This window comes from Salvelinus fontinalis, chromosome 17, assembly GCF_029448725.1.
Source record: "Salvelinus fontinalis isolate EN_2023a chromosome 17, ASM2944872v1, whole genome shotgun sequence".
NCBI classification, from domain to species: domain Eukaryota; kingdom Metazoa; phylum Chordata; class Actinopteri; order Salmoniformes; family Salmonidae; genus Salvelinus; species Salvelinus fontinalis.
Window position 1 is genome coordinate 28,058,629 of NC_074681.1, and position 25,699 is coordinate 28,084,327.

Below are 25,699 nucleotides of genomic sequence, written 5' to 3' on the forward strand. Positions count from 1 at the left end.
GGGAATTGAAACCAGGTGTGTGTAATACAGACTAAACAAAACGAAACTGAAAAATGGATCGGTGGTGACGTCGACCGCCGAACACCACCCGAACAAGGAGAAGGGCCGACTTCGGTGGAAGTCGTTACAGTTTCCTCTTCTCAAGACCGCCCAAAGAAATTAGACAACCCAAAACAGAATAAGATCAATGACAAATGGCTTTTTTATGTGTCTTCCTATTATTTCAGCAAAAAGCTTTGTGTGTCAAGTGGTGGGTGTTTGTTGGAGCTTGCCTTTGCAATATTTGTAAATATGTGTGCGTGTGTGTGTGCGTGTGTGTGTGTGCGTGCGTGTCTGTGTTGGTATCTAGTCTGAATACCAACTGAGTGAGAATACGATCTGGAAACGGCACATCCAGCACGGCAGTAAGTTGCGAAAGTGACATGTTTGGTCAGCAGTAGTAATTTAGCCCACACTGAAGACCCTTGTTTGACTTGTCAATAGAGGCAGCGTGCTCTGAATAGGAAAGAGTCCCAAAGGCAGCTAATTTCAAACATGGGAGCATTCTGTGCCACTTTAAGGCTTGTTTTAGTTTTATTTCTATTAGATTGAAATGTTGTGTAATAGGGAGATTTTCTATTTTATTGCTGATATAACGGTAGCCTTATCCTTTCAAGAAGTATAAGAATATCCTTTGCAAAGAAATGCTTGCAGATTTGATGTTCTAGAGAACTCAACTCAAATGCTTGAAATGGGTGAGATCTACTCTCTGATAGGAGCGTAGTAGGAAATAAAAACTGCAAGTTTAGATTTGAAATGGAACTCTCAATGCTACGCCCCCTTCCCTCTCTCGTGTTCTCTCTCTCTCTCTCTCCTTTCTCACTCTCTGGCAGGACTGTGGCCTACCCATGCTCCATAGCAACTGGGTTTTTCTCAGGCTGCCGGGCCACCTCATTGATGGGCTGTGCACAGCCAGACGACCCTTTCTAAATTCTTGCATGCCTTAGTCGGAAGTTGTCCTGTCCCAATGGCCTCCCTCACCCTTCCCCCTGCCACTACCGTATTCAGTGTCATTAGTGTGAGGAGTGTGGTGGTGAGTTCTGAGGAAGGTCCCCGTCTCCCTGTCTCGTTTGGGGGTTAGCCTATATATTCTTAGCAGCAGGGTTGTGTGCGATGGGCAAGGTATGACCTGGGTATGACTGACGCCCAGTAGGGAGGTGCCAGGAAAAGGTTATCCGGTTGACCCCCATCATCTGTCCTGGGAGATCTGTCTGTTTCTGTGGAGTCTGGAGATTGAACTATCACGCTCTTGCTCTCTTCCCAAGGGACTATGCCATTGGATCTGACTTTTTAATGACAAATCCTTATGTGGGAATGTTAGTTTCATGAATTGAATTTACACTCCAGTTGTAGTTGTAAAGGGGGGGGAAATGAAAACATTTAACAGATCCGGGCAATTACAGAACATGGCATCTGTGATGTTTAATTGGAGCTAAATAGCAGACATAACAGAGCAATTAGGAAAACAAGTTCCCCAACATGTCAACTGGCTGTTATAGTAATCTTGTCTCTTTTCATGGTCGTAGTCACCCTCTCCACAACACTCTCCATTCAACTATTGATAAGCGGCAGGCAAAATAGTGCAGTGCAAAATCCTCATTAAATCTGACCTATTCTGTGGTGTACAGGCTCTCTGGTGGCTGACTAATAGGAGTTGGCTGGACCCTGTGGAGTTTCTAATGACCTACAGTGTCAGAATCCCCCACCGCCAGGCTTGTGGCTGCCTGGGCCTCATATGGAACCCCAGAGGAGCTCTGCATGTGTGTCATTTATTCCGCTATCCCACACACTTGCTCGTCTGCAGACGTTTACTAATAAAGATCATGCAGAAAGTGTGCTGTCGCCTAGTTAAGCAATTTCATTCCTCCTCATGGAATAAAAAATTATTAGCCCACTTTTCATGTATATTTCTGGAATTGTAGAAAAGCTGAAGAACATACGCACATCCAGGTACTGTTCTGCAGGTGCTGGAGTTGTAGGGGATAAAACTGCTGCACACTGCTGTTCGTGCTCCCAGGTGATGTTATTGATACAACGTTTCGACCCTTAGGTTTCCATCAGCCATCATATTTCTGGAATTTAGCATGCATGAAAATGTATCTGATTAAGCCTTCATCTCTGGTCAGTGTATTTTCTACACGTTGTTTTATAGCATTAAACATTACATGATTTCCACTACCTTGATTACTAGCGTAACTTGCCCCTTTTATGTTGTTCATTTCAAAAGCAACTTCTCTGCTAATCAAATTTCAAATGTCCTAAATTCTATTTAGCAAATAATAGCCTAATTGTTGGAATATTTGTTTTGCTCTTTAAAATAGCAATAGTGCACGACTACTTTTCTGTTTCTTTTTAAACTGATGTCTGTACGTACTCATTTCCTCCAATGAGGGTATGGTAATTTGCCTGGGACTGCATAATAATCTAAAGTCATGTTTCAACGCTGATTGAGAAATCAATACTTTCTGTCTGCATTCTACAGCTCATCACATTAACTCATGGAGTCTATTCACTGAAGTGGTTGCCTCCATTGTCCGCCACTATCAAACGTCCATTAGGCCAGGTGTCAGTCAACTTTTGACCCCACTAACTGGATTCTCTGAGGATATGGCCATAAGCGGCGTTTTAAAAGCCCTCCTTTGTGACATATTTTGGAATTTTGTTTATCTCTTCCCATAAATTGTGATGCAATTATGGTTCTCGCCATGCTGTCACGAATTGGTTGACCATACATTGTCAAGAGTGGAAATAATACGTTTGGACCTCTGAAGAAAAAAAAGAGGAAGGAGCATAATTTGAAAGGGGGGGGGCTGTAGGCAGTGAGAAGGGTATATCCTTGTGCCTTTTGCACTACATACAGGGAGGAATTGGCAATGTCAAGGGACAGGGATTTGAGAGTCAAGTGTTCATGAATGGGAGTGTTGGTGGTCTGGGTGCAGCTGCTTTGAAAAAAAGTGGAAGAAATTTAGAGACAGCAAGGGTAGTGAGTCCAGTGGAAGCACACGGCTCCTCACTTTTTCTTTAATCTCTTGAGGAAGGCTTGGCAGGAGCCCTGACTCCAGGCAGCTAAACCAGCAGCTCCCTCGCTCTGTATGCAGCCAAGGTGCTGGAATGACAACGACCCATTCATTGTGGAGGTAGAGGCAAAGGCTGTGGATCTCGCCTGTCTTTTTGGGAATGGGAGGGAAGGGAGGGGATTTTCCTGAAATCGGGAAGTACAACAGAAGGGGGACACTGAGAGGGAGGGCAAGCAAAAGCGAGGGAGGGAAGGAGAGAGGAAGGGAGGGCGAGTGAGAGTGGGGAGGGAGAGGGCTACTATGCCGCATGATTGAGAGAGGCAGAGAGGAAACAGAACTCCATCAGATGAAATGAGGTGAAAATAATTCAGGCATTAATCAACCCCGGGCAAAAGGAGGCTGTTCTTTTTTCCCCTCTTTCTGCGGAACCGAAAGGAAAGGTGTGAATGAAGAACTCAGTGGAAACGAGAGAACCACTGGGCACTATCAAATAATGTCAGAGTCCAACAGCAATGCAGCCTGTACAGCCGACCAGGTCAGTTTTTTTTCTCTCACTCTTTTCATCTTGTGTCCTATTTGATACACAGATGTGATACATTTGAACTCAAGCAAAATGATGTCATTTTGTCAGCTCATGGAGAACACTTCCGACAGTTACTAACAGAAAAGAAAAAAAATTAAATCAAAGTAATTTGGGATTTTTCAAATTAGAGGGAGAGAATGAATCCAAACTCTCAAAGCAGCAATTGTGTGGAGCTGCCCGGACGACGGTTCAAGGTCCTGAAAGAATTGAATTAATCAAGACGACCTATTGTCTGAACCGCCTTATTTTTCTGCGATCATTCAGGGTGTCTGTGACGACTCAATACCCCCCATACCACGTGAGAAGGGGGATACAGCTCTTTAAAAAACAGACCACGTGTCGCGGGACTTAAAAGTTTTTATAACTAATTGCAGTGGGAAGTTCTGGTGGTGCTGGCAGAGGGGTGTGTGATAGTTTCTAAGGAAGTGGGCAGGGTAACTGTGAAAGAGTGGGAAAAGTGTCCTAAAAAGTGGGGTTGGCTCATATGTTCTTTCTCTCTTCCTTTGCCCCTCTTTAGTGGCCAAGGGACTTGTCAGTTAAACAATTCCACCAAAAGATTTGTTTAAAATAAAATATATAGATATCCGTTATGGCACTTTGTTCCTTGCCGATTTATATGGAGCGCCAAGTCTTGTCACGTCCTTTGGTTGGCCGCTGTCAAGACTGAGCAAGCCTCCTATAGTTCAGTAGCAAATACAAAGAAACGGGCCGTTGAGATCATTGCATATACTTTTAAAGAAACATTTCTATGAAGAGAAAAAATGGCATTGCTCGCGGTAGGTAAAGCTTGAATTTAGCTTTTTTTGTTGTTGAGATATACAGTATATTTTGATTGTACAGTGTATGCCCTTGTTTTGAAGTGTGTGTAAAGTTGATGTAGAGTCTATTTGTTACGGCCATGGATCTAAATGAATGTACTGTGCCCTTAGTAGTCTAGGGGCACTTTAGGTGTTGACTAGTAGTCATCTAGATTTCTCATCTGTAGAACAGTGCTTCTTTTACAATGCTGTTTCACCACAAAAATGTTTTTGAAAGCCAATATTTATTGCTATAACTCTCCAAAGGCTCTGTGCTGTTCGGTATAACGCTTGTCTATTTGGTCAAACTTGGCCGTTCTCCATGTATGGTTTTATTTTCTTCCTGCATGACCTAGCTAATACTGAACATGACATAGGTTGTTCTAGTGTGTGTCCAAACACTCTATTTAGACCTTTGAGTTTCCTATGCCATTTGCAGACTTATCTTCGTTCACTTTGTCAGCGCCTTGCCTCGCCTCCCATCGCCCCCTTTATTAGGATGTACACGAATTTGAGTGAAAGTCTTCTCATCTATGTGTGTTTATTTACACTTCAGATGAAGTGATGGCCCATGGTGCTTGTGACAAAGGATGCAATAAAAGTTTGTAGAGTTATTTCCTTAAATTATACATTGTCCCTCTGATTCAGTCCTGGTATGGGACATGCTTTTGAATCAAGGCCTATTTGATATTGTGTGCTTCAGAAAGTTCAGGTTTCAGGTAACATTAACATCAGTGTATACCTGGTGCTGTATGTCATGTATAATTGTCACTATGCTATAGACATATCCCTAAAAGTTGATATAGACCACACACTATTTGATTGGTGAATTGTATAGTAAGCCGTTTGAGGTTAAGGTTTTGTTGAGTGAAGTTATATTGAGAAGGTTAATTGAATAAGGTACAGAAGTTGTTGGATGTGAACTGATATATCGGACAGGACGATGGGTCACATAGAGAGGTCTAGGATCAGGTGCAGCTGACACGACAGACCCTTCAGACAGACAGTGCCTTGTCGCTTTGTATAGGACAGCTACCTACCTACCACACAGCCACACAACCCTGACTGACTATCATGTGTCATAAGTTTCTCTCTCCGCACCAAAGGGGAGATATAGCTACTAGCTACTTTTATTGTATAGGCTACTGCTAAAACCACTTAATCTTTTTCAATTTGTTGTTCTCTAAATACATTTTCTGTTTCAAGCCCCAAGTCAAGCCCCATTTCCTTGTTCATAAAGGAGCCTGTCTAGCCTACATGAGTTCTCTGCGGTAGTCTGACCCCACTGTAGGAATACAGTTGTCTAAGGTCATCTGCGATTGTAAAGCATGCTTGAGTAATAATTGAAGTAATAAGAGCTTCAGAAGATGTGCTAATTGCATGGTAGGGTAGTGTAGGCACCTCTGACTTAGTCTGACATCCTTTAACAATGAGGAAGAATAGAAGATAGTTTGGCTTCATTTGGTGGTGATATTGTTTGAAATCTGCTTGAAATTGTTTCTGGTGTCTGGAACCATGATAGATTGTAGTTTGGGAATAGGCTACAGCTTGCAAAATGTCTTTATTGATTTTGATATAAAGATTTGACCACAAATTGTTGTTTAATCCTTATATATTTCTGTTTTATTTACTAAATTGTAGTGGGGTGATATTGTGCCTCAAAATGAAGTAAGTGCCTTGATTTAGCCTAGATATCGCTGACACTGAACTCTCTTTATTTTGTCCGAACAGTTTTCAATCGGACAAGAAAATATTGCAGTTGAAAACCTGGCTTGGAATGATTGACCCAAATGATTTCACTATACGTTAACAGATTGTATAGATCATGGCAGACTGTCAGAACGTTAATGAGGGCTGTTTAATTAGAGTTAAAAAGTAAAAAATGATTTCCCAGTGGAGGTTTTGGAGCAGATTACTGCTGTTCTTAAGTCTGGGTACGAGAGTTATATTATTGTACTGCATATTTCACTGCAATACCCTGTGGAGAAGTTTGGTTGCAATGTTAGACTAATTCTGCAGTAATGTAATAAGATTAACTCCTGTCAAAAAATCCCTCATGTTCTTTCACCAACGGTTTACAGAAGAGGGGGATTAATTGCTTCTTATTATAGCGGATAAATGAACTCTGAAATGATGGGATTGATTTAAAATACCAGCAGTATGCTACTATTTAGGCCTAGTTTCTGTAAACATGTAATTGTGTTTTTATTAAGCAATGGGTGTTAAATTAGCTAAATCAGTGATTTTCAGTTCCCAATGTATAGTTGAAGTACCATAATTAGATACCACTGATGCTCCCCGATATTCACTCCACCCGACTCCAATCCAACATTAATTTCCCCTTTTTTTCTGGCCTATTTTGAGCGCTCCCATCTGGGTTCAGGTGGTGGTAAGAGGGCCAGTATAGGGAGCGGAAGTCAGTGGTGGGAGTGTTTACGTGCAGGGGGAGAGAGAGTGGGGGCAGGCAGCAGAAGAGCGAGTGCACAGACGTATGTGTGCTCAGGGCCTCTTGCTCTCCCTGTGCTGTGGGCTCTGTCTCTATCCATGCTGTGCTCATGGACACACAGCTGGCGGAGGGGAGAGGCAGCTAGCACCACACTGCAAAACAACACAGCCTAGCTGGCTGGCTATGCTCTCACTGCTGTATAGAAACAATCAAATAATTTACTGCTTGTGAGATCAGTATGAAGAACTAGCGGACATATAGGCTTCGTCCCAAAAAGGCACCTTATAGCACTAGGCCTATAATGGACATAAGGTGCCATTTGGGATGCAATACATAGTGTTCCATCTGGTTTAGCAGACATACTGTAGATAATAAACGCAGATAGGACTGCCCAATGTGAACTTTGATGTAAGAAATACAATATAAGATGTAATTGGTTTAGGCCATTTTCAAACATAACTTCCTTTACTGAAATGGCCTATGTGGTGTGGATTTGGCAGCTGTACAACAATAGCAGCGATTGATTTGTCTGGTAGTTAGTGTTAAATCACACAGCTGAGACCAGACATGTAGGCCTAGTAATTGAGATGGTTATAACATTCCTGAATTATTCTCACTGACCTCTCACATTTCGCCATTGATGTTAACCACCCGTAAATCATCATAATGTGTGCCAAACCCCAGTCCATACCATACCACATATATATATATATAGTTCCCAATGTATAGTCCCAATGTATAGTATATATATATACACTACCGTTCAAAAGTTTGGGGTCACTTAGAAATGTCCTTGTTTTTGAAAGAAAAGCACTTTTTTTGTCCATTTAAAATAACATCAACTTGATCAGAAATACAATGTAGACATTGTTAATGTTGTAAATGACTATTGTAGCTGGAAACGGCAGATTTTTTATGGAATATCTACATAGGCTTACAGAGGCCCGTTATCAGCAAACATCACTCCTGTGTTCCAATGGCATATTGTGTTAGCTAATCCAAGTTTATCATTTTAAAAGTCAAATTGATCATTAGAATACCCTTTTGCAATTATGTTACCACATCTGAAAACTATTGTTCTGATTCAAGAAGAAATTAAACTGGCCTTCTTTAGACTAGTATATATATATACATTATATACACACACACACACACACACACACACACACACACACACACACACACACACACACCACACACCACACACCACACACCACACACCACACACAGCATTCAGAAAGTATCCCTTGACTTTTTGCACATTTTGTTACGTTCAGCCTTATTCTAAAATGTATTAAATTGCCTTTTCCCCCCTCATCAATCTACACACAATACTGCATAATGACAAGTCAAAAACAGGTTTCTGAAATGTTTAGCAAATTTATAAAAAAAAATGTAAAAATCAATTATTCAGAGTCAGACCCATTACTCAGTACTTTGTTGAAGCACCTTTGGCAGCCTTGAGTCTTCTTGGGTATGACGCTACAAGCTTGGCACACCTGTATTTGGGGAGTTTCTCCCATTCCTCTCTGTATATCTTCTCAAACTCTGTCAGGTTGGATGGGGAGCGTCGGTGCACAGATATTTTCAGGTCTCTCCAGAGATGTTCAATCGGATTCAAGTCCGGGCTCCGACTGGGCCAATCAAGGACATTCAGAGACTTTTCCCAAAGCCACTTCTGCGTTGTCTTGGCTGTGTGCTTAGGGTCATGGTCCTGTTGGAAGGTGAATCTTCAGCCCAGTCTGAGGTCCTGAGCGCTCTGGATCAGTTTTTCATCATGTATCTCTGTGCTTTCCTTCATTCATCTTTCCCTCGATCCTGACTAGTCTCCCAGTCCTTGCCACTGATAAACATCCCCACAGCATGATGCTGCCATCACCTTGCTTCACCGTAGTAATGGTGCTAGGTTTCCTCCAGACATGAAGCTTGGCATTCAGGAGTGGCTTCCGTCTTGCCACTCTATCATAAAGACCTGATTGGTGGAGGGCTGCAGAGATGGTAGTCCTTCTGGAAGGTTCTCTCATCTCCACAGAGGAGCTCTGTCAGAGTGACCCTCGGGTTCTTGGTCACCTCCCTGACCAAGGCCCTTCTCCCCCCGATTGCTCAGTTTGGCCAGTCAGCCAGCTCAAGGAAGAGTCTTGGTGGTTCCAAACTTCTTCTATTTAAAAATGATGGAGGCCACTGTGTTCTTGGGGACCTTCAATGCTGCAGGCATTTTTTGGTACCCTTCCCCAGATCTGTGCCTCAAACCATCCTGTCTCGGAGCTCTACGGACAATTCCTTCGACCTCATGGCTTGATTTTTGCTCTGACATGCACTGTCAACTGTGGGACTTATATAAACAGGTGTGTGCCTTTCCAAATCATGTCAAATCAATTGAATTTATCACAGGTGGACTCCAATCAAGTTGTAGAAAGGATGGTCAATGGAAACAGGATGCACCTGAGCTCAATTTCAAGGATCATGACCACCATTTGCCTCATGCAGCGCGACACATCTCCTTCGATTGTGGTCCTGTTGAATATTGTCCCACTCCTCTTCAATGGCTGTGCGAATTGGAACGCGCTGTCGTACACGTAGATCCAGAGCATCCCAAACATGCTCAATGGGTGACATGTCTGGTGAGTATGCAGGCCATGGAGGAACTGGGAATTTTTCAACATCCAGGAATTTTGTACAGATCCTTGCGACATGGGGCCGTGCATTATCATGCTGAAACATAAGGTGATGGCGGAGGATGAATAGCACGACAATGGGCCTCAGGATCTCGTCACGGTATCTCTGTGCATTCAAATTGCCATCAATAAAATGTAATTGTGTTGGTTGTCTGTAGCTTATGCCTGCCCATACCATAACCCCACCGCCACCCTTGGGGCACTCTGTTCACAACGTTGACATCAGCAAACCGCTCGCCCACACAACGCCATACACGTTGTCTATGGTTCTTTAAAACAACGTTGGATGTGGCTTATGGTAGAGAAATTAACATACAATTATCTGGCGATAGCTCTGGTGGACATTTCTAGTGTGAGAGTGTCAATTTCAAGCTCTCTCAAAACTTGAGACATATGTGGCATTGTGTTGTGTGACAAAACTGCACATTTTAGAGTGGCCTTTTGTTGTCCCCAGCACGAGGTACACCTAAAGGGACTTATGGTAGAGAATTTAACATTACATTATCTGGCAATAGCTGTGGTGGACATTCTTGGTTTGAGAATGTCAATTGCAAGCGCCCTCAAAACTTGAGACATCTGTGGCATTGTGTTGTGTGACAAAATGTCATATTTTAGAGTGGTGCATCTGGGTGATGATAATGCTGTTTAATCATCTTCCTGATATGGCACACCTGTCAGGTGGATGGATTATCTTGGCAAAGGAGAAATGCTCACTAAAAGGGCTGTAAACAAATTTGTGCACAAAATTTGAGAGAAATACATTTTTTGTGCGTATGGAAAATGTCTGGGATCTTTTATTTCAGCTCATGTGACATGGAACCAACACTGTACATGTTGGTTTGTTCAATTTACATAGTCATTGAACAGTGGTCACTTTTAATAATGTTTACATACTATTTCAACCACTTTATATGTATTCATCCCCCTTGGCGTTTTTCCTATTTTGTTACATTACAACCTGTAATTTCAACTTGATTTTTATTTGAATTTCATGTAATGGACATACATGAAATAGGCCAAATTGGTGAATTGAAAAAAAAAAAAATCAACAAAATTCTAGAAAATTGGTGTATGCATATGTATTCACCCCTTTTGCTATGAAGCCCCTGAATAAGATCTGATGCAACCGATTACCTTCAGAAGTCACATAATTAGTTAAATAAAGTCCACCTGTGTGCAATCTAAGTGTCACATGATCTGTCACATGATCTCAGTATGTACAGTTGAAGTCGGACGTTTATATACACCTGTCACGTTCGTTGATGGAATGAGGAGACCAAGGTGCAGCGTGGTAGGCGTGCATCATCAATTTATTAAATGAACACCAAAAACAAGAAAGAATAAACGACACGTAAAGTTTTGTAGTGCTAACACAGCAACTAACCAAAAACAAGATCCCACAAACTAAAGGTGGAAAAAAGGCTGCCTAAGTATGATCCCCAAGCAGAGACAATGATAGACAGCTGCCTCTGATTGGGAACCATACCCGGCCAACAAAGAAATAGAAAAACTAGAATGCCCACCCAAATCACACCCTGACCTAACCAAATAGAGAAATAAAAAGGCTCTCTAAGGTCAGGGCGTGACAACATCTTAGCCAAATACATTTAAACTCAGTTTTTCACAATTCCTGACATTTAATCCTAGTAAAAATTCCCTGTCTTAGGTCAGTTAGGATCACCACTTTATTTGAAGAATGTGAAATGTCAGAATAATAGTAGAGATAATTATTTCTTTCAGCTTTTATTTCTTTCATCACATTCCCAGTGGGTGAGAAGTTTACATACACTCAATTAGTATTTGGTAGCATTGCCTTTAAATTGTTTAACTTGGGTCAAATATTTCGGCCCATTCCTCCTGACAGAGCTGGTGTAACTGAGTCAGGTTTGTAGGCCTCCCTTGCTCGCACATGCTTTTTCACTTCTGCCCACAAATGTTCTATCGGATTGAGGTCAGGGCTTTGTGATGGCCACTCCAATACCTTGACTTTGTTGTCCTTAAGCCATTTTGCCACAACATTGGGAGTATGCTTGGGGTCATTGTCCATTTGGAAGACCCATTTGAGACCAAGCTTTAGCTTCCTGACTGATGTCTTGAGATGTTGCTTCAATATATCCACCTAAATTTCCTTCCTCACGATGCCATCTATTTTGTGAAGTGCACCAGCCCCTCCTGCAGCAAAGCACCCCCACAACATGATGCTGCCACCCCGTGCTTTATGGCTGGGATGGTGTTCTTCGGCTTGCAAGCTTCCCACTTCTTCCTCCAAATATAACGATGGTCATTATGGCCAAACAGTTCTATTTTTGTTTCATCAGACCAGAGGACATTTCTCCAAAAAGTATGATCTTTGTCCCCATGTGCAGTTTGCAACCATGGTCTGGCTTTTTTTATTACGGTTTTGAAGCAGTGGCTTCTTCCTTGCTGAGCGGCCTTTCATGTTATGTCAATATAGGACGCGTTTTACTGTGGATATAGATACTTTTATACCTGTTTTCTCCAGCATCTTCACAAGGTCCTTTGCTGTTGTTCTGGGATTGATTTGCACTTTTCGCATCAAAGTACGTTCAACTCTAGGAGACAGAACGTGTCTCTTTCTTGAGCGGTATGACGGCTGCATGGTCCTATTGTGTTTATACTTGCGTACTAGTGTTTGTACAGATGAACGTGGTACCTTCAGGCGTTTGGTAATTGCTCCCAAGGATGAACCAGACTTGTGGAGGTCTACAATTTTTTGTCTTGGCTGATTTCTTTTGATTTTCCTATGATGTCAAGGAAAGAGGCACTGAGTTTGAAGGTAGGCCTTGAAATACATCCACAGGTACACCTCCAATTGACTCAAATTATGTAAATTAGCCTATCAGAAGCTTCTAATGGAATGACATCATTTTCTGGAATTTTCCAAGCTGTTTAAAAGCACTGTCAACTTAGTGTATGTTAGTTTCTGATCCACTGGAATTGTGATACAGTGAATTATAAGTGAAATAATCTGTCTGTAAACAACAATTACTTGTGTCATGCACAAAGTAGATGTCCTAACCGACTTGCCAAAACTATAGTTTGTTAACAAGAAATTTGTGGAGTGGTTGAAAAACAAGTTTTAATGACTCCAACCTAAGTGTATGTAAACTTCCGACTTCAACTGTATACACCTGTTCTGAAAGGCCCCAGAGTCTGTAACACCACTAAGCAAGGGGCACCACCAAGCAAGCGGGACCATAAAGACCAAGGAGCTCTTCAAACAGGTCAGGGACAAAGTTGTGGAGAAGTACAGATCAGGATTGGGTTATAAAAACAAATATAAAGAAAAAATAAGCAAACACGTTTGGTGTTCGCCAAAAGGTGTGTGGGAGACTCCCCAAACATATGGAAGAAGGTACTCTGGTTAGATGAGACTAAAATGGATATTTTTGGCCATCAAGGAAAATACTATTTCTGGCGCAAACCCAACACCTCTCATCACACCAAGAACACCATCCCCACAGTAAAGCATGGTGGTGGCAGCATCATGCTGTGGGGATGTTTTTCATCGGCAGGGTCTGGGAAACTGATCAGAATTAAATGAATGATGGATGCCGCTAAACACGGGGATATTATTGAGGGAAGCCTGTTTCAGTCTTCCAGAGATTTGAGACTGGAACGGAGGTTCACCTTCCAGCAGGACAATGACCCTAATCATACTGCTAAAGTAACACTCGAGTGGTTTAAGGGGAAACATTTAAATGTCTTGAATTGGCCTAGTCAAAGCCCAGACCTCAATCCAATTGAGGATCTGTGGTATGACTTAAAGATCACTGAACACCAGCGGAACCCATCCGACTTGAAGAAGCTGGAGCAGTTTTGCCTTGAAGAATGGGCAAAAATCCCAGTGGCTAGGTGTGCCAAGCTTACAGAGGCATACACCAACAGACTTGCAGCTGTAATTGCTGCAAAAGGTGGCTCTACAAAGTATTGACTTTGGGGGGTTGAATAGTTATGCACGCTCAAGTTTTCAGTTTTTTAAATCTTAGTTCTTGCTTGTTTCAAAATAAAAATATTTTGCATCTTCAAAGTGGTAGGCATGTTGTGTAAATCAAATGATACAAACCCCCCCAAATTCATTTTAATTCCAGGTTGTAAGAAAACAAAATAGGAAAAATGCCAAGGGGGTTTCGCAAGGCACTGTATATGCTGTAATCTAGTCATAGCTCATCATGTAGAACTAATTGTGTTCTTTTTCTGGATTATGTGTGTGTTTTTTCTTACTGCACTGTTGTAGCTAGAAACACAATAATCTCGCTGCACCTGCGATAAAACCTGCAAATCTGTATACACGACCAATATATTTTGATGTGATTTTACTTCTTCTGTATATGTGGCTGGCAGGGGGTCTGCCCTTAAAGGGATTAATCACACTTTACTCTGAGTTTACCACTGAGGACCGTTGTCAAAATGTAGGCCTTTACTTCAGATTAGACCGCCCAGAACGTATTCAAATGTTTGGTGCAGACGTTAAAGAGCAACGTTTAAAATGTTCAACAACAGTGTGTATGAACGTGTGTTTCCTCAGGCTTTGGACCTTTTTGAAGCATTGTGTACATCCCAAATGGCACCCTATTCCCTATGTAGTGCACTTCATTGGATCAGGGCCCATAGGCAATAGGGTACCATTTGGGACACATACTTTGGCAGGTAAGGTTCTGTGTGAATGGCCTAAGGACTTAGTAGCATATACAGGACAGTTTCATGACTCCTCTACCACAGCTCAGTGTCTTGATCTACAGTGCAGTGTTGTTCATGACCTGACAGACCATGCCCTGGAGACAGGGAGCACTGCTTGGAAGAAGCAAATTAGTCCTCAGATTTGGGACTGTCACGAACGGAAGGCAAAAGCATGGAATGAGAAGTCTCCCTCTCCTCAAAACTTGCTTTTTGAGTTGAATGCTCATATCTCTCAACTAAACATCTTTACAACAGATTGTGCTACACATCTATTTTAGAAAAGTAATTGGTGCAGATCTTGATAGACCCATGTAGTAATAATACCCACCATAAAATCCCAGACATGTCACTTAAAAGTTCTCAATGAGTCAACATAATTAGCCTAGTTGATTCATTTAGTTGCACATTATTGTCTGGCTGGACAAAACCACAAATAATATCTGTGGTTTGCTTTAAAATGATGAACTGACCTCCCCTGCTTCCAGCTCTGTGTGCTTAACCAGACCTCAGCCATGTGCGTGATGATGGGAGGCTGTCAGGACTGTATGCTAACAGACTTTGAAGATGTTTATGTCCTAATCATACCATCTGACAGTATTGCATGACTTTGTCTTCTCTTGTTTGAGGAGAGACAAAACTGGGTCAATTTATGTAATCCTGAAATTCTTGAGTACTATTATAATGATGAATACTCTTTTAAAGGTCTATTAAATTGTATCATCCTTGAATTGAATTGGTAAAGTTAGCCTTTTAAGTCTTGTCAGGGATTAAAGTAAATGTAGTCTGCATTGTCTGATGTCTACTGTACATTGTCAGTATTCTGGAACAGCATGGGATGTCTGTTTTAAAGTGTACTGTAGCTCAAAACTATACAGTCCAATGCCAGTTACATGTAGCTAACTTCTTTGCCAACTGGGATGGGGTTCAGATGTATTGCTGGGTGAATTGTCAGAGTTCATGATATATTTGATGTTTTTGTCAGGAAGAGAGAGAGATGGATTTGGGGATGAGAGAGGATAAGGTTGAGGGGATGAGGTGTGTGTGTGTTTGTCTATTTGTGTATGCTTAAGTGATTCTGCGAGTGTGTGCGGTTGGTTTTCTGTTTGTGTGTTTGGGGGATCGAGGGTCAGGTGAACAGCTTGCGTTGGCCAATGGCTCCGCGGGCTAGTCTCCCGCATCACTTAACAGCCATGCACAGTGCACACTAATTGAATGATCTAGTTAAGCGAACCGCGTGGCTGAAGCTAGACCTGGTTGTCTGCACAAATCAGCACTGGCAGTTGTTTCTGTATGAGCGTCAATAGCTTTCAGCCATGCAATCCTTTTGTTTTATCTGCAAAAATCCACCCAGTTATTGGATTTGAACATGATCCTATTAATATTAACTTATGATGTGATTATTATGAGCATGAAGGTGGTAATGGAACCTGGGTCTCAATAGCCTACAGAGACTGGCAGTAGGAGACTAGTGGTAACTTAACTACTAACATTGACAACTAGCAAGGCAATTCCTCTTCTGCCGTTGATCTTGCATTTTTATGTCAAATCCTGTGTTTTTCCCAATGCATTTGGCCAAAACATACAAATAATTACATTTATATTGGTTTTGCTATGCCATTATGGGTTTCACCCTGTATTAAAAGTGCAGTATGCATGCCAAGCCATTTAAAATTATTTAGGAAAACCAATCAAGGAGGTACATTTTTGTTCAACTTCAAATATTGATCTGCTTCTAAGTACGCATAATTATTGTTGTGTAAGGCAACACACAGGATGTGTTACTCACTGGCTGTTTTGCACAGCTCTTGGTTTCTGACTTGGAAACCCCTCCTACTGCTCCCCCAGACACTCCCTACAGTAAGTATCAGTCAGATCCTCAAGTTGCTCAGCCACTGACTGACCGAAGTGGCTGTTGCATCAGCGCTGGGAAAGGGGTATGTGACCAAAATTTACAATGGAAATCTCAAAGGTAAGGCGATTTCAGTGTTTTGAGGATGTATTTGGCGGCCTTAAAAATTCAGACTAAAGGTAGAGTTTGTATTTCTCTACCCTTTCAATATTTTGGGCCTATAATTGTTGCAGTTTTTATCTGATTAAGAAGTGGGAAACATTTTGTGTTTTTGTGATTGGATATTGGATTGGATTGAATTGTATATTTGTTTATTATAGGCTAGTTATTTAGATTTGGGATGGCAGACTATTTATCCTACCTAATATCTCACATATTGCTTGTTTTTGTTTTCATATTCAATTTGTTGCTTTTGGGGGGAAAATGAATGAACAAATAATTTGATTTAATGTTTTTATATTAAAAAAAAGGATGCACAATTCCAAATTCAATATGATCAAGATATGACTTTCAATAAGTTTTAAAGCTCTATCTCAAATATTCTAAACATAGGCCTATTTCAACAGTGGAAACTGAAAATGTATGTTTTGCTGGCCATGATGCATACTATAGGATCATGTCTTCCAGCTATCTAGCCAGGGAAACTTGGTATGATTGTGACTGTAAGCACTGTTTGAGTGATGTAACCCAGAGATGTAACCTTCTGGGAGGCCATCGCAGCCATCCGTCTGCTGTGATTGCGCCTAACTTTCCCGTCTTTCCTGACAACTCACCATTACACTTTATTAATCAACCATGGAAAGTAGGTATTCACACGATGCCCAATGGGATTTGGAGGAATGTGGGCCTCCGCTAGCCGGGTGAGAAGCCACAGTCTCGCTGTCTTTAGTGGAATTACTTTCACCTCACAGACATTTTATAATGCAGCCTTTGAGGACATTGTGGACCCAGGTCTATTTAATTACAGTTGAGTAGAACTGAAACCACCCTTGTTTAATCCCAAGGTGACGTTAGTTGCAGTGGCTTATGAAAGTATTCACCCCCCCCCCCCCCCCCATGGCATTTTTCCTATTTTGTTGCCTTACAACCTGGAATTAAAATAGATTTTAGGGGGGTTTGTATCATTTGATTTACACAACATGCCTAGCACTTTGAAAATGCAAAAAAAAAAAAAACAATTGTAAAACAAACAAGAAATAAGATGAAAAAACTGAAAACTTGCGCGTGCATAACTATTCACCCCCCCCCCCCCCCCCCCCCCCCCCAAGTGAATACTTTGTAGAGCCACCAAGTAGAGCCACCAAGTCTCTTGGGGTATGTCACTATAAGCTTGGCACATCTAGCCACTGGGATCTTTGCCCATTCTTCAAGGCAAAACTGCTCCAGCTCCTTCAAGTTGGATGACTTCCGCTGGTGTTCAGCGATCTTTAAGTCATACCACAGATTCTCAATTGGATTGAGGTCTGGGCTTTGACTAGGCCATTCCAAGACATTTAAATGTTTCCCCTTAAACCAGGGGTGTCAAAGTCAAATGGACGGAGGGCCAAATAAAAAATTTAGCTACAAGCCGAGGGCCGGACTGTTCGAATGTTCATTGAAAAAAATTTAAATGACGCATATAGTCTAGTGAACCTAATTGAACCTACTGAAAACCTAACAAATATATTCCAATATGATCAGATAAATAAAGCAATATTTTCTTATGGCTCTGTCAGTAATCTTTCATTTTCAACAGACACAAAAGACAAATTTCCTTTATATAAAAATCCCCATAACATGAACATTAAATGAAAGAAACCGGTATTCAAGGCACCATCAGTAGCCTATATTTTCTATTTTAGCAAAAGTGGGCTAAATTTACTTCAAAGAAAAAAACAATAATAGCAATTTTCTATCATCCACTCAACTGAAATATTTTTAAAATATAATTGGATTGAAATACAATAAAATAAAGTGCAAAAATCTATTAATCAAAAACAACACTTTGTTTAAGGAGAAGTAACATGCAGTGAAAACAAATATTAAACTTTAACTTTTAAACTTGAACTGAGTAAAAACTCTAAATATGTGATTGCACAGTAATGTTCACTTGTTTGAGGTTGAGGGTGATACTTGGTGGTGTCCCATCTTTTCCAAAAGTTCATCAATGTTCGGGGTAAGGCTCTGAGCTGAGGAAATCCTCAGAATTGAGTGGAGGTGTTCAGCAGTAAGTCGACTTCTGTGTGATGTTTTGTTCAGGTTCATCAAAGAAAACAGTTGTTCACACAGGTATGTGCTGCCAAACATAGACAACGTTTGAGCAGCCTGGATGCGCAGCTGGGGCATTGTGTCGGGGAGGAAACGGGCGAACTCCGCAGCACCCACTGCCGCATATTTTGCCCTCAGTGCATCATTGCATTGGAGGTCAATCAACTCCATTTGGAGGTTTGGTGGTGAGCTTTCCACGTCAACAGCAAATGGGTTACCGAGCAGTTCCAACCTGCTTTTTTGTGCTTCAAAGTCAGCAAATCGGCGTCGAAAGTCAGCGGCAAGCATACCTATTTTATCAGCCAACTGTGCGCTCGGGAACGCACTGGTAGAGAGCTTCTCTTTCATGGTCTGGCAGCTGGGAAAGTGGCTCAAATTTTCTTTCCGCATCTGCGTCTCCCACAGAGTCAGTTTGGTTTTAAATGCCTTCACTGTACTGTACATATCAGAGATGACATGATCCCGACCCTGCAGCTGCAAGTTCATTGCATTCAGATGACTCGTAATGTCACACAGAAAAGCCATTTCACACAGAAACATTTCGTCTCGGAGTTGTGTTGTGTCTTTCCCTTTGCTGTCCAAGAACAGACAAATCTCCTCACGAAGCTCGAAACATCTTTGAAGCACCTTTCCCTGGCTTAGCCATCGCACCTCTGTGTGATAAGGCAAATCACCATGCTCCGTTTCTAACTCCGTCAGAAATGCCTTGAACTGGCGGTGATTCAAACCTTTGGCTCTGATAAAGTTAACTGTGCGCGTGATGATGCTCATTACATGCTCCATTTTCAAGGCTTTACCGCACAACGCTTCCTGGTGTATGATACAATGATAAGCTGTCAGCTCACCGGTCGCGTTTTCCTCTTGCATCTTTTCCCGTATCTTCGCCACCAGTCCGCTCCTGTGTCCACACATCGCAGGTGCTCCGTCGGTTGTCAAACCCACGAGTTTTTCCCAAGGCAGCTCCATCTCATTTACACATCTTGACACCTCTTCATACAAATCATGCCCCGTAGTTGTGCCATGCATAGGACGTAAAGCCAAAAACTCCTCTGTCACGCTTAGGCTGGAGTCCACTCCGCGGATGAAAATTGACAACTGGGCAATGTCAGAAATGTCGGTGCTCTCATCCACAGCCAAGGAATATGCAATGAAATCTTTTCCCTTTTTCACAAGCTGCTCTTTTAGATTGATGGACAACTGGTCTACTCTCTCGGCAATGGTGTTTCTGCTCAGACTCACATTTAAAAAGAGTTGCCTTTTTTCTGGGCAAACTTCGTCACAAACTTTAATCATGCAGTTTTTGATGAAATCCCCCTCCGTAAATGGCCGGGCTGATTTAGCGATCTCTTCTGCCAAAATAAAACTGGCCTTGACAGCAGCCTGGCCTTGTGATTTGGCTTTTTTGAACAGAGCCTGTCGAGATTTGAGGCCTCGTTTTAATTCCTCTGCCTTTTGTAGCCTTTGTTCCATGTCCATATTCTTGTTTTTGTCCGCGTGTTTCGTTTCATAATGTCGTCTCAGATTATACTCTTTCAGTACCGCCACACTTTCTCCACACAGAAGACACACAGGTTTTCCAGCTACCTCCGTGAACATATACTCCGACTCCCACCTTGTTTGAAACCCCCGGTTCTCAGTGTCCACCTTCCGTTTTGCCATTTTTGATGGGTATCTGAAAGTTAATTTTACTGTGATGCTGACGACTGCTGTGCCAATAAATATTGAAATGAAGCAGCCTACTGCTCGGTGCGTCACCGTTGCATTGTGGGAAATGTAGTATTGGTGCGTGTAAAAGATCTGCGGGCTGCCGGCTTGCTGCGGTCTGCGGGCCGGTTCTAATAATAAATCAAGATCATCCCAGGGGCCGTAAAAAACCTTCTCGCGGGCCGGATGTGGCCCGCGGGCCTTGACTCTGACATATGTGCCTTAAACCATGCGTGTGTTGCTTTATCAGTATGCTTAGGGTCTTTATCCTGCTGGAAGGTGAACCGCCATCCCAGTCTCAAATCTCTGGAAGACTGAAACAGGCTTCCCTCAAGAATTTCCCTGTATTTAACGCCATCCATCATTCCTTAAATTCTGACCAGTTTCCCAGTCCCTGTCGATGAAAAACATCCCCACAGCATGATGCTGCCACCACCATGCTTCACTGTGGGGATGGTGTTCTTGGGGTGACGAGAGGTGTTGGGTTTGCGCCAGAAATAGCGTTTTCCTTGATGGCCAAAAATATCAATTTTAGTCTCATCTAACCAGAGTACCTTCTTCCATATGTTTGGGGATTCTCCCACATACCTTTTGGCGAACACCAAACGTGTTTGCTTATTTTTTTCTTTAAGCAATGGCTTTTTTCTGCCCACTCTTCTGTAAAGCCCAGCTCTGTGGAGTGTACGGCTTAAAGTGGTCCTATGGACATATACTCCAATCTCCGCTGTGGAGCTTTGCAGCTCCTTCAGGGTTATCGTTGGTCTCTTTGTTGCCTCTCTGATTAATGCCCTCCTTGCCTGGTCTGTGAGTTTTGGTGGGCGGCCCTCCCTTGGCAGGTTTGTTGTGGTGCCATATTCGTTAAATGTTTTGATAATGGATTTAAAGGTGCTCTGTGGGATGTTCAAAGTTTCTGATATTTTTTTATGACCCAACCCTGATCTGTACTTCTACACAACTTTGTCCCTGACCTGTTTTGAGAGCTCCTTGGTCTTCATGGTGCCACTTGCTTGGTGGTACCTCTTGCTTAGTGGTGTTGTAGGCTCTGGGGCCTTTGAGAACAGGTGTATATATACTGAGATCATGTGACACTTAGATTGCACACGTGGACTTTATTTAACTAATTATGTGACTTCTGAAGGTAATTGGTTGCACCAGATCTTATTTAGAGGCTTCATAGCAAAGGGGGTGAATACATATGCACGCACCACTTTTCCGTTTAAAATTTTTGTTAAATTGTTGTTCGTTAACAAGGGTATCTACGTGTGCCACTAAATGATTGGTACTGAAATTATTTTTTAGCTTACAACGATCAAATCACTCTTGGTTTTGTTTTATTTGAATTTCAATAACAACCTGGTCTTTTGTCAGCTTCAGTTATTTTCAAATGATATTCAAACTCCGATAGAATGGTTGGTGGAAGGAGTGTTAGGCTACTTCGATTCCAATGTTAGATTTGTTGGGAGGGTGTTCTTACAGTGAAAGAGTTTTCGCTTCTGGGCAATAATGCAAAAGAGTTACACTTTGTATTGAAAAACTTTAAAACCAACAGCCACATACATGTTTTGTTTTTAAACTAAAATGCTTGTTAAAATTGGTGGACAGGAGTTTGCTTGGCTACCCATCGCTCCAGCAAAATGCCTCGCCCACTAACATTTCTTTTACACAATGAGTCTGGATTTGCTTCCTCCCCGACGACTTGTCGAATGCAAACACATTCGCACCGTTCTGATTAGTCCCAGAAACCTATGGGTTGGACCAGAGCTGGGCCTACTACACAAATCATGAATCACATCATTTTGATGTCAGCACAAACAACTTCTAGGATGGTAGATTCAGACTGATGTATGGAGCGATCGATGGAGCAGCAGAATTAAATTCAGGATGAATCGCCAGGCAACATAAGTGCCTTGTAACTTTAAACCAGAGGATTTTTACTAGTTAAACAACTTTATTTTACCTATTGTTTTACCTGAACAAAGTTGATTGAAATGCACTTTTTGATCACCCTCTGCAAATTTATAATTGTTTTGAATTATTTTGTTGGAATCTGACCCTCCCCCTGTTGAGGGTCATGTCAGACCAGTGGCTGAATAGTAGGTGACCTACCTCCTACTGAAGGATCAGATGACTGTTCTAACCTTTATGTTTGGTTTGAACAGATGTCTTCAGGCCCTTTTAGAAGTGTAGACAGAGCACATTCCCTCCATCGACGCTTCCTTCTGTCACTCCTTTCTTCTTATCTCTTTATTTAAGAATGGGGTCAGTGAAATACTGTTGGTTGATGAGGATTGTCGGAGAGCTGCTATACATGTGTTCTATGGGCTGCTAAGCCTCAATGTCTTGTCTGATGGTTGTCTTAGCATGTGATGGTGACACAGATCATAGGCAAGGCGTATTCTTAAGCCCTTTCACCAGCAGTTTACTATAGCCCACATGCAAAGAGACAAGTGCACTGGCCAGGTTAAATGCAACTGTGATAGCATTTCTTTGTACTTCTTTTGTGATATATTGTGCTCCTTCCGACTTGCTCTTTCAACACTACTGCATAACTCCAGGGCAGCCAAGCAAGTACTGAGCACATAACTTAAAAACTATATTTACAAGACCAGGCCTAAGAGCTGAATAAGAGTCCATAAAACAAGATCTACTGTACATAGGCCTACTGACTGATTTGATAGTAATGAGAGGAAAGGGGATACCTAGTCAGTTGCACAACTGAATGTATTCAACCGAAATGTGTCTTCTGCATTTAACCCAACCCTTCTCAATCAGAGAGGTGGTGCAGGAGGCTGCCTTAATCAACATCATTGGTGCCCGGGGAGCAGTTGTTGTTGGTGGTTAACTGCCTTCCTCAAGGGCAGAACAGAAGATTTTTCACTTTGCCGGCTCGGGGATTCAAACCAGTCCTTTTGGTTACTGCCCCAACGCTCTTAATCGCTAGGCTACTTCCCATCCTGTTCATTGAGGTATGGTCAGGAGTCTACAATCCCCAGTAATAGTGGTGCAACAGGAGGTAACTAGCTGTGTGAATCAGGTGCTGGAGTACATGTGCAGAAGTGTCTTAAGGTCCCCTGGCCTGTGTGTACTCAGCTACGATAAGTGAACACGCACAATCTCCCTCCATGTACAATGCAACGGGAAATTGTGCAGTGCTAAAAAGTCACTTATACATAGTAGTGTAAAACTCTGTTTTGTTTTCCTTCTCTCAATCTCCTCTACAGAATTTCTCCTTTGCTGATCTGATCATTGAGTTGTATCCTTATACTGTAGTTTATTGCCTATCACTCAGTCATTTGGGCCAGTCCTTTGCACAGTGCTTTGCACGACAAACAAAGTTCAGGCAAAACTTGTCATGTCTCACTCTCAGGCAAGTAAACATACACATTCTTGGGAATAGTGCTGCTCATCCAGGCTCGGTAGGCTACATAATGGCTTGTGCTGGTTGCATGCCTAGTGAGGCTGCACGCAGGAGCTGTCAGTAAATGCCAGTGAGCTTTAGGTGGCTAGCAGGACTCATAGGCTGGAACTTCACAATAACAGCAGGCAGTAATGAAGATGGGCAACAGTGCCAGGCAGCTATTAATACCAATATACTGTAGTATTATCAGGAGCTTTGATTCTCCCTTTTTGTCTTGGTCCATGTCTCTGTCCAAAATTCTGTATTTTCCTGTTGGCAGTTTAGTCTACTATACTGTGTGTACTGTAATATTAGACTGCTTCTCTGGGAGTCCTGTCAAGCCCTAGGTTGGGTTTACAATCAAGTGGAGATGGAGAATGTCTATTACCACGACAAGGTCGCAGCTGTCATTGGCCATGCTTTGTTAGGTGTGTGCCACTCCATCAAATTAGCTGGTATGGTAGGTCTGTACGTGTTTTAGTCCGATGTGGACCAAGACCCAGGCAGGTTTAATACAATTTATTTGGTTATCTTGTAAATTATCTTTCACCAGAACTAAAATAACCACGTTAAAGCATGACAAGCCAATAAGCCATGTTTGCACCAAATGACCCAAATTCAAACAGACCCATTTGAAAGTTAGTCAGTGGTCATATTTGAGATCTATCACACGAGTGTACAGTGCCAGTCAAAAGTTTGGACACACCTTCTCATTCAAGGGTTTTTCTTTATTTTTTACTATTTTCTACATTGTAGAATAATAGTGAAGACATCAAAACTATGAAATAACACATATGGAATCACGTGGTAACCAAAAAAGAGTGTGCAACGCTGCCATCAAGGCAAAGGGTGGCTACTTTGAAAAATCTCAAATATAAAATATATTTTGATTTGTTTAACACTTTTTTGGTTACTACATGATTTCATATTTGTTTATTTAATAGTTGTGATGTCTTCACTATTATTCTACAATGTAGAAAATAATGAAAATAAAGAAAAACCCTGGAATGAGTAGGTGTGTTCAAACTTTTGACTGGTACTGTATATATACAGTATTTGCCCAAGTCTTGGGAATGGGAATCCTCTTTACATAAACTTTGAGCTCACTCACCCTTTTGCACTTCCTTGCACGATTTCAAAACCTGTCTCTTGCTCTCTTTCCCTCTTTCCCCCCTCTATTTCTCTTTCCCCTTCCTCTCACTCTCTTGGGGTGCACCTGTGTGCAGTGCGCTAGAAGAGGGCAGGGTGTTGGGAGTTAGGTTGGGTCCACTGGTTTGGAAGGGCCCCTCAGAGAGATGGAGAGAGAAGGGCTATGGCCTGACCATGTGTGCATCTTACGTAAAGGGCAGATGGGCCCAGCTGGGTGTGCGATGTGGATGGGAAGGGAAGAGATGGGGCTGTGTGTGGATCTGAATGGGGCGGTCTGTCTGCTCTGTGCTGTTCACTGCAGTGACTGACCAAGCAGGGTGCTCCAGGGAGTACACACCACTGGCCTAAACACTGGACAGCCAGCATCCAGAGCAACAGACCAAAGGGCACTATTTGGTGCATCTTCTTTTGACCAAGACCCTTATGGTGTAGGGAATAGGGTGAAATTTGGGATGCAAGTAGCCAAGCCAGAGAGACAGCTTGGAGAGAGTATCGGAACAGATAGTGGAGTGGAGAGGAGTCGGAATAGAGCAAATTCTAGGAATAATTTTAATTCCATAGTTTTCCAATAGTTTTCCAAACTCCAATGCATGGAAAAAAGTCCTATCAATGCTTGATTAAAGCAGTAGTACCCAACCAGGGGTACTTGGACAATCCACAAGGGGTACTTGAGAGTAGAGGTCGACCGATTAATCGGAATGGCCAATTAATTAGGGCCGATTTCAAGTTTTCATAACAATCGGAAATCGGTAATTTTTGACGCCAATTTTATTTATTTATTTATTTAATATATTTTTTTACACCTTTATTTAACTAGGTAAGTCGGTTAAGAACACATTCTTATTTTCAATGACGGCCTAGGAACGGTGGGTTAACTGCCTTGTTCAGGGGCAGAACGACAGATTTTTACCTTGTCAGCTCAGGGATTCAATCTTGCAACCTTACAGTTAACTAGTCCAACACTCTAACCACCTGCCTCACGAGGAGCCTGCCTGTTACGCGAATGCAGTAAGAAGCCAAGGTAAGTTGCTAGCTAGCATTAAACTTATCTTATAAAAAACAATCAATTAATCATAATCACTAGTTATAACTACA

General features: G+C 42.0%; 2 protein-coding genes across 7 annotated transcripts in view; one reads left to right on the forward strand and one right to left on the reverse strand.

The window, feature by feature from the left end:
* The window catches only part of LOC129814102 (sodium- and chloride-dependent glycine transporter 1-like), a 93,876-nt gene that overhangs the window by 39,802 nt on the left and 28,375 nt on the right, over positions 1 to 25,699 (forward strand). The window contains exon 1 of one of the 6 annotated variants that reach the window (XM_055866899.1): positions 3,339 to 3,591. The exons of 3 other annotated variants lie outside the window; for them this stretch is intronic. In XM_055866899.1, the coding sequence (XP_055722874.1) occupies positions 3,550 to 3,591 (42 nt within the window). In that variant the 5' untranslated portion in view covers positions 3,339 to 3,549. Of the gene's footprint in view, positions 1 to 3,338; positions 3,592 to 4,080; positions 4,416 to 16,154; positions 16,228 to 25,699 lie in introns of those variants that run through there. 2 more of the 6 variants (XM_055866903.1, XM_055866904.1) reach the window with 2 other exon arrangements.
* On the reverse strand, positions 17,551 to 20,279 carry LOC129814103 (general transcription factor II-I repeat domain-containing protein 2-like). Its single transcript, XM_055866906.1, has one exon. The coding sequence runs from the start codon at positions 20,011 to 20,013 to the stop codon at positions 18,193 to 18,195; it is 1,821 nt and encodes a 606-aa protein (XP_055722881.1). The 5' UTR covers positions 20,014 to 20,279; the 3' UTR covers positions 17,551 to 18,192.

Excerpts from the sequence above, each read along its gene's own strand:
- LOC129814103 (XM_055866906.1), bottom strand. The coding sequence starts at position 20,013 with ATGGCAAAACGGAAGGTGGACACTGAGAACCGGGGGTTTCAAACAAGG.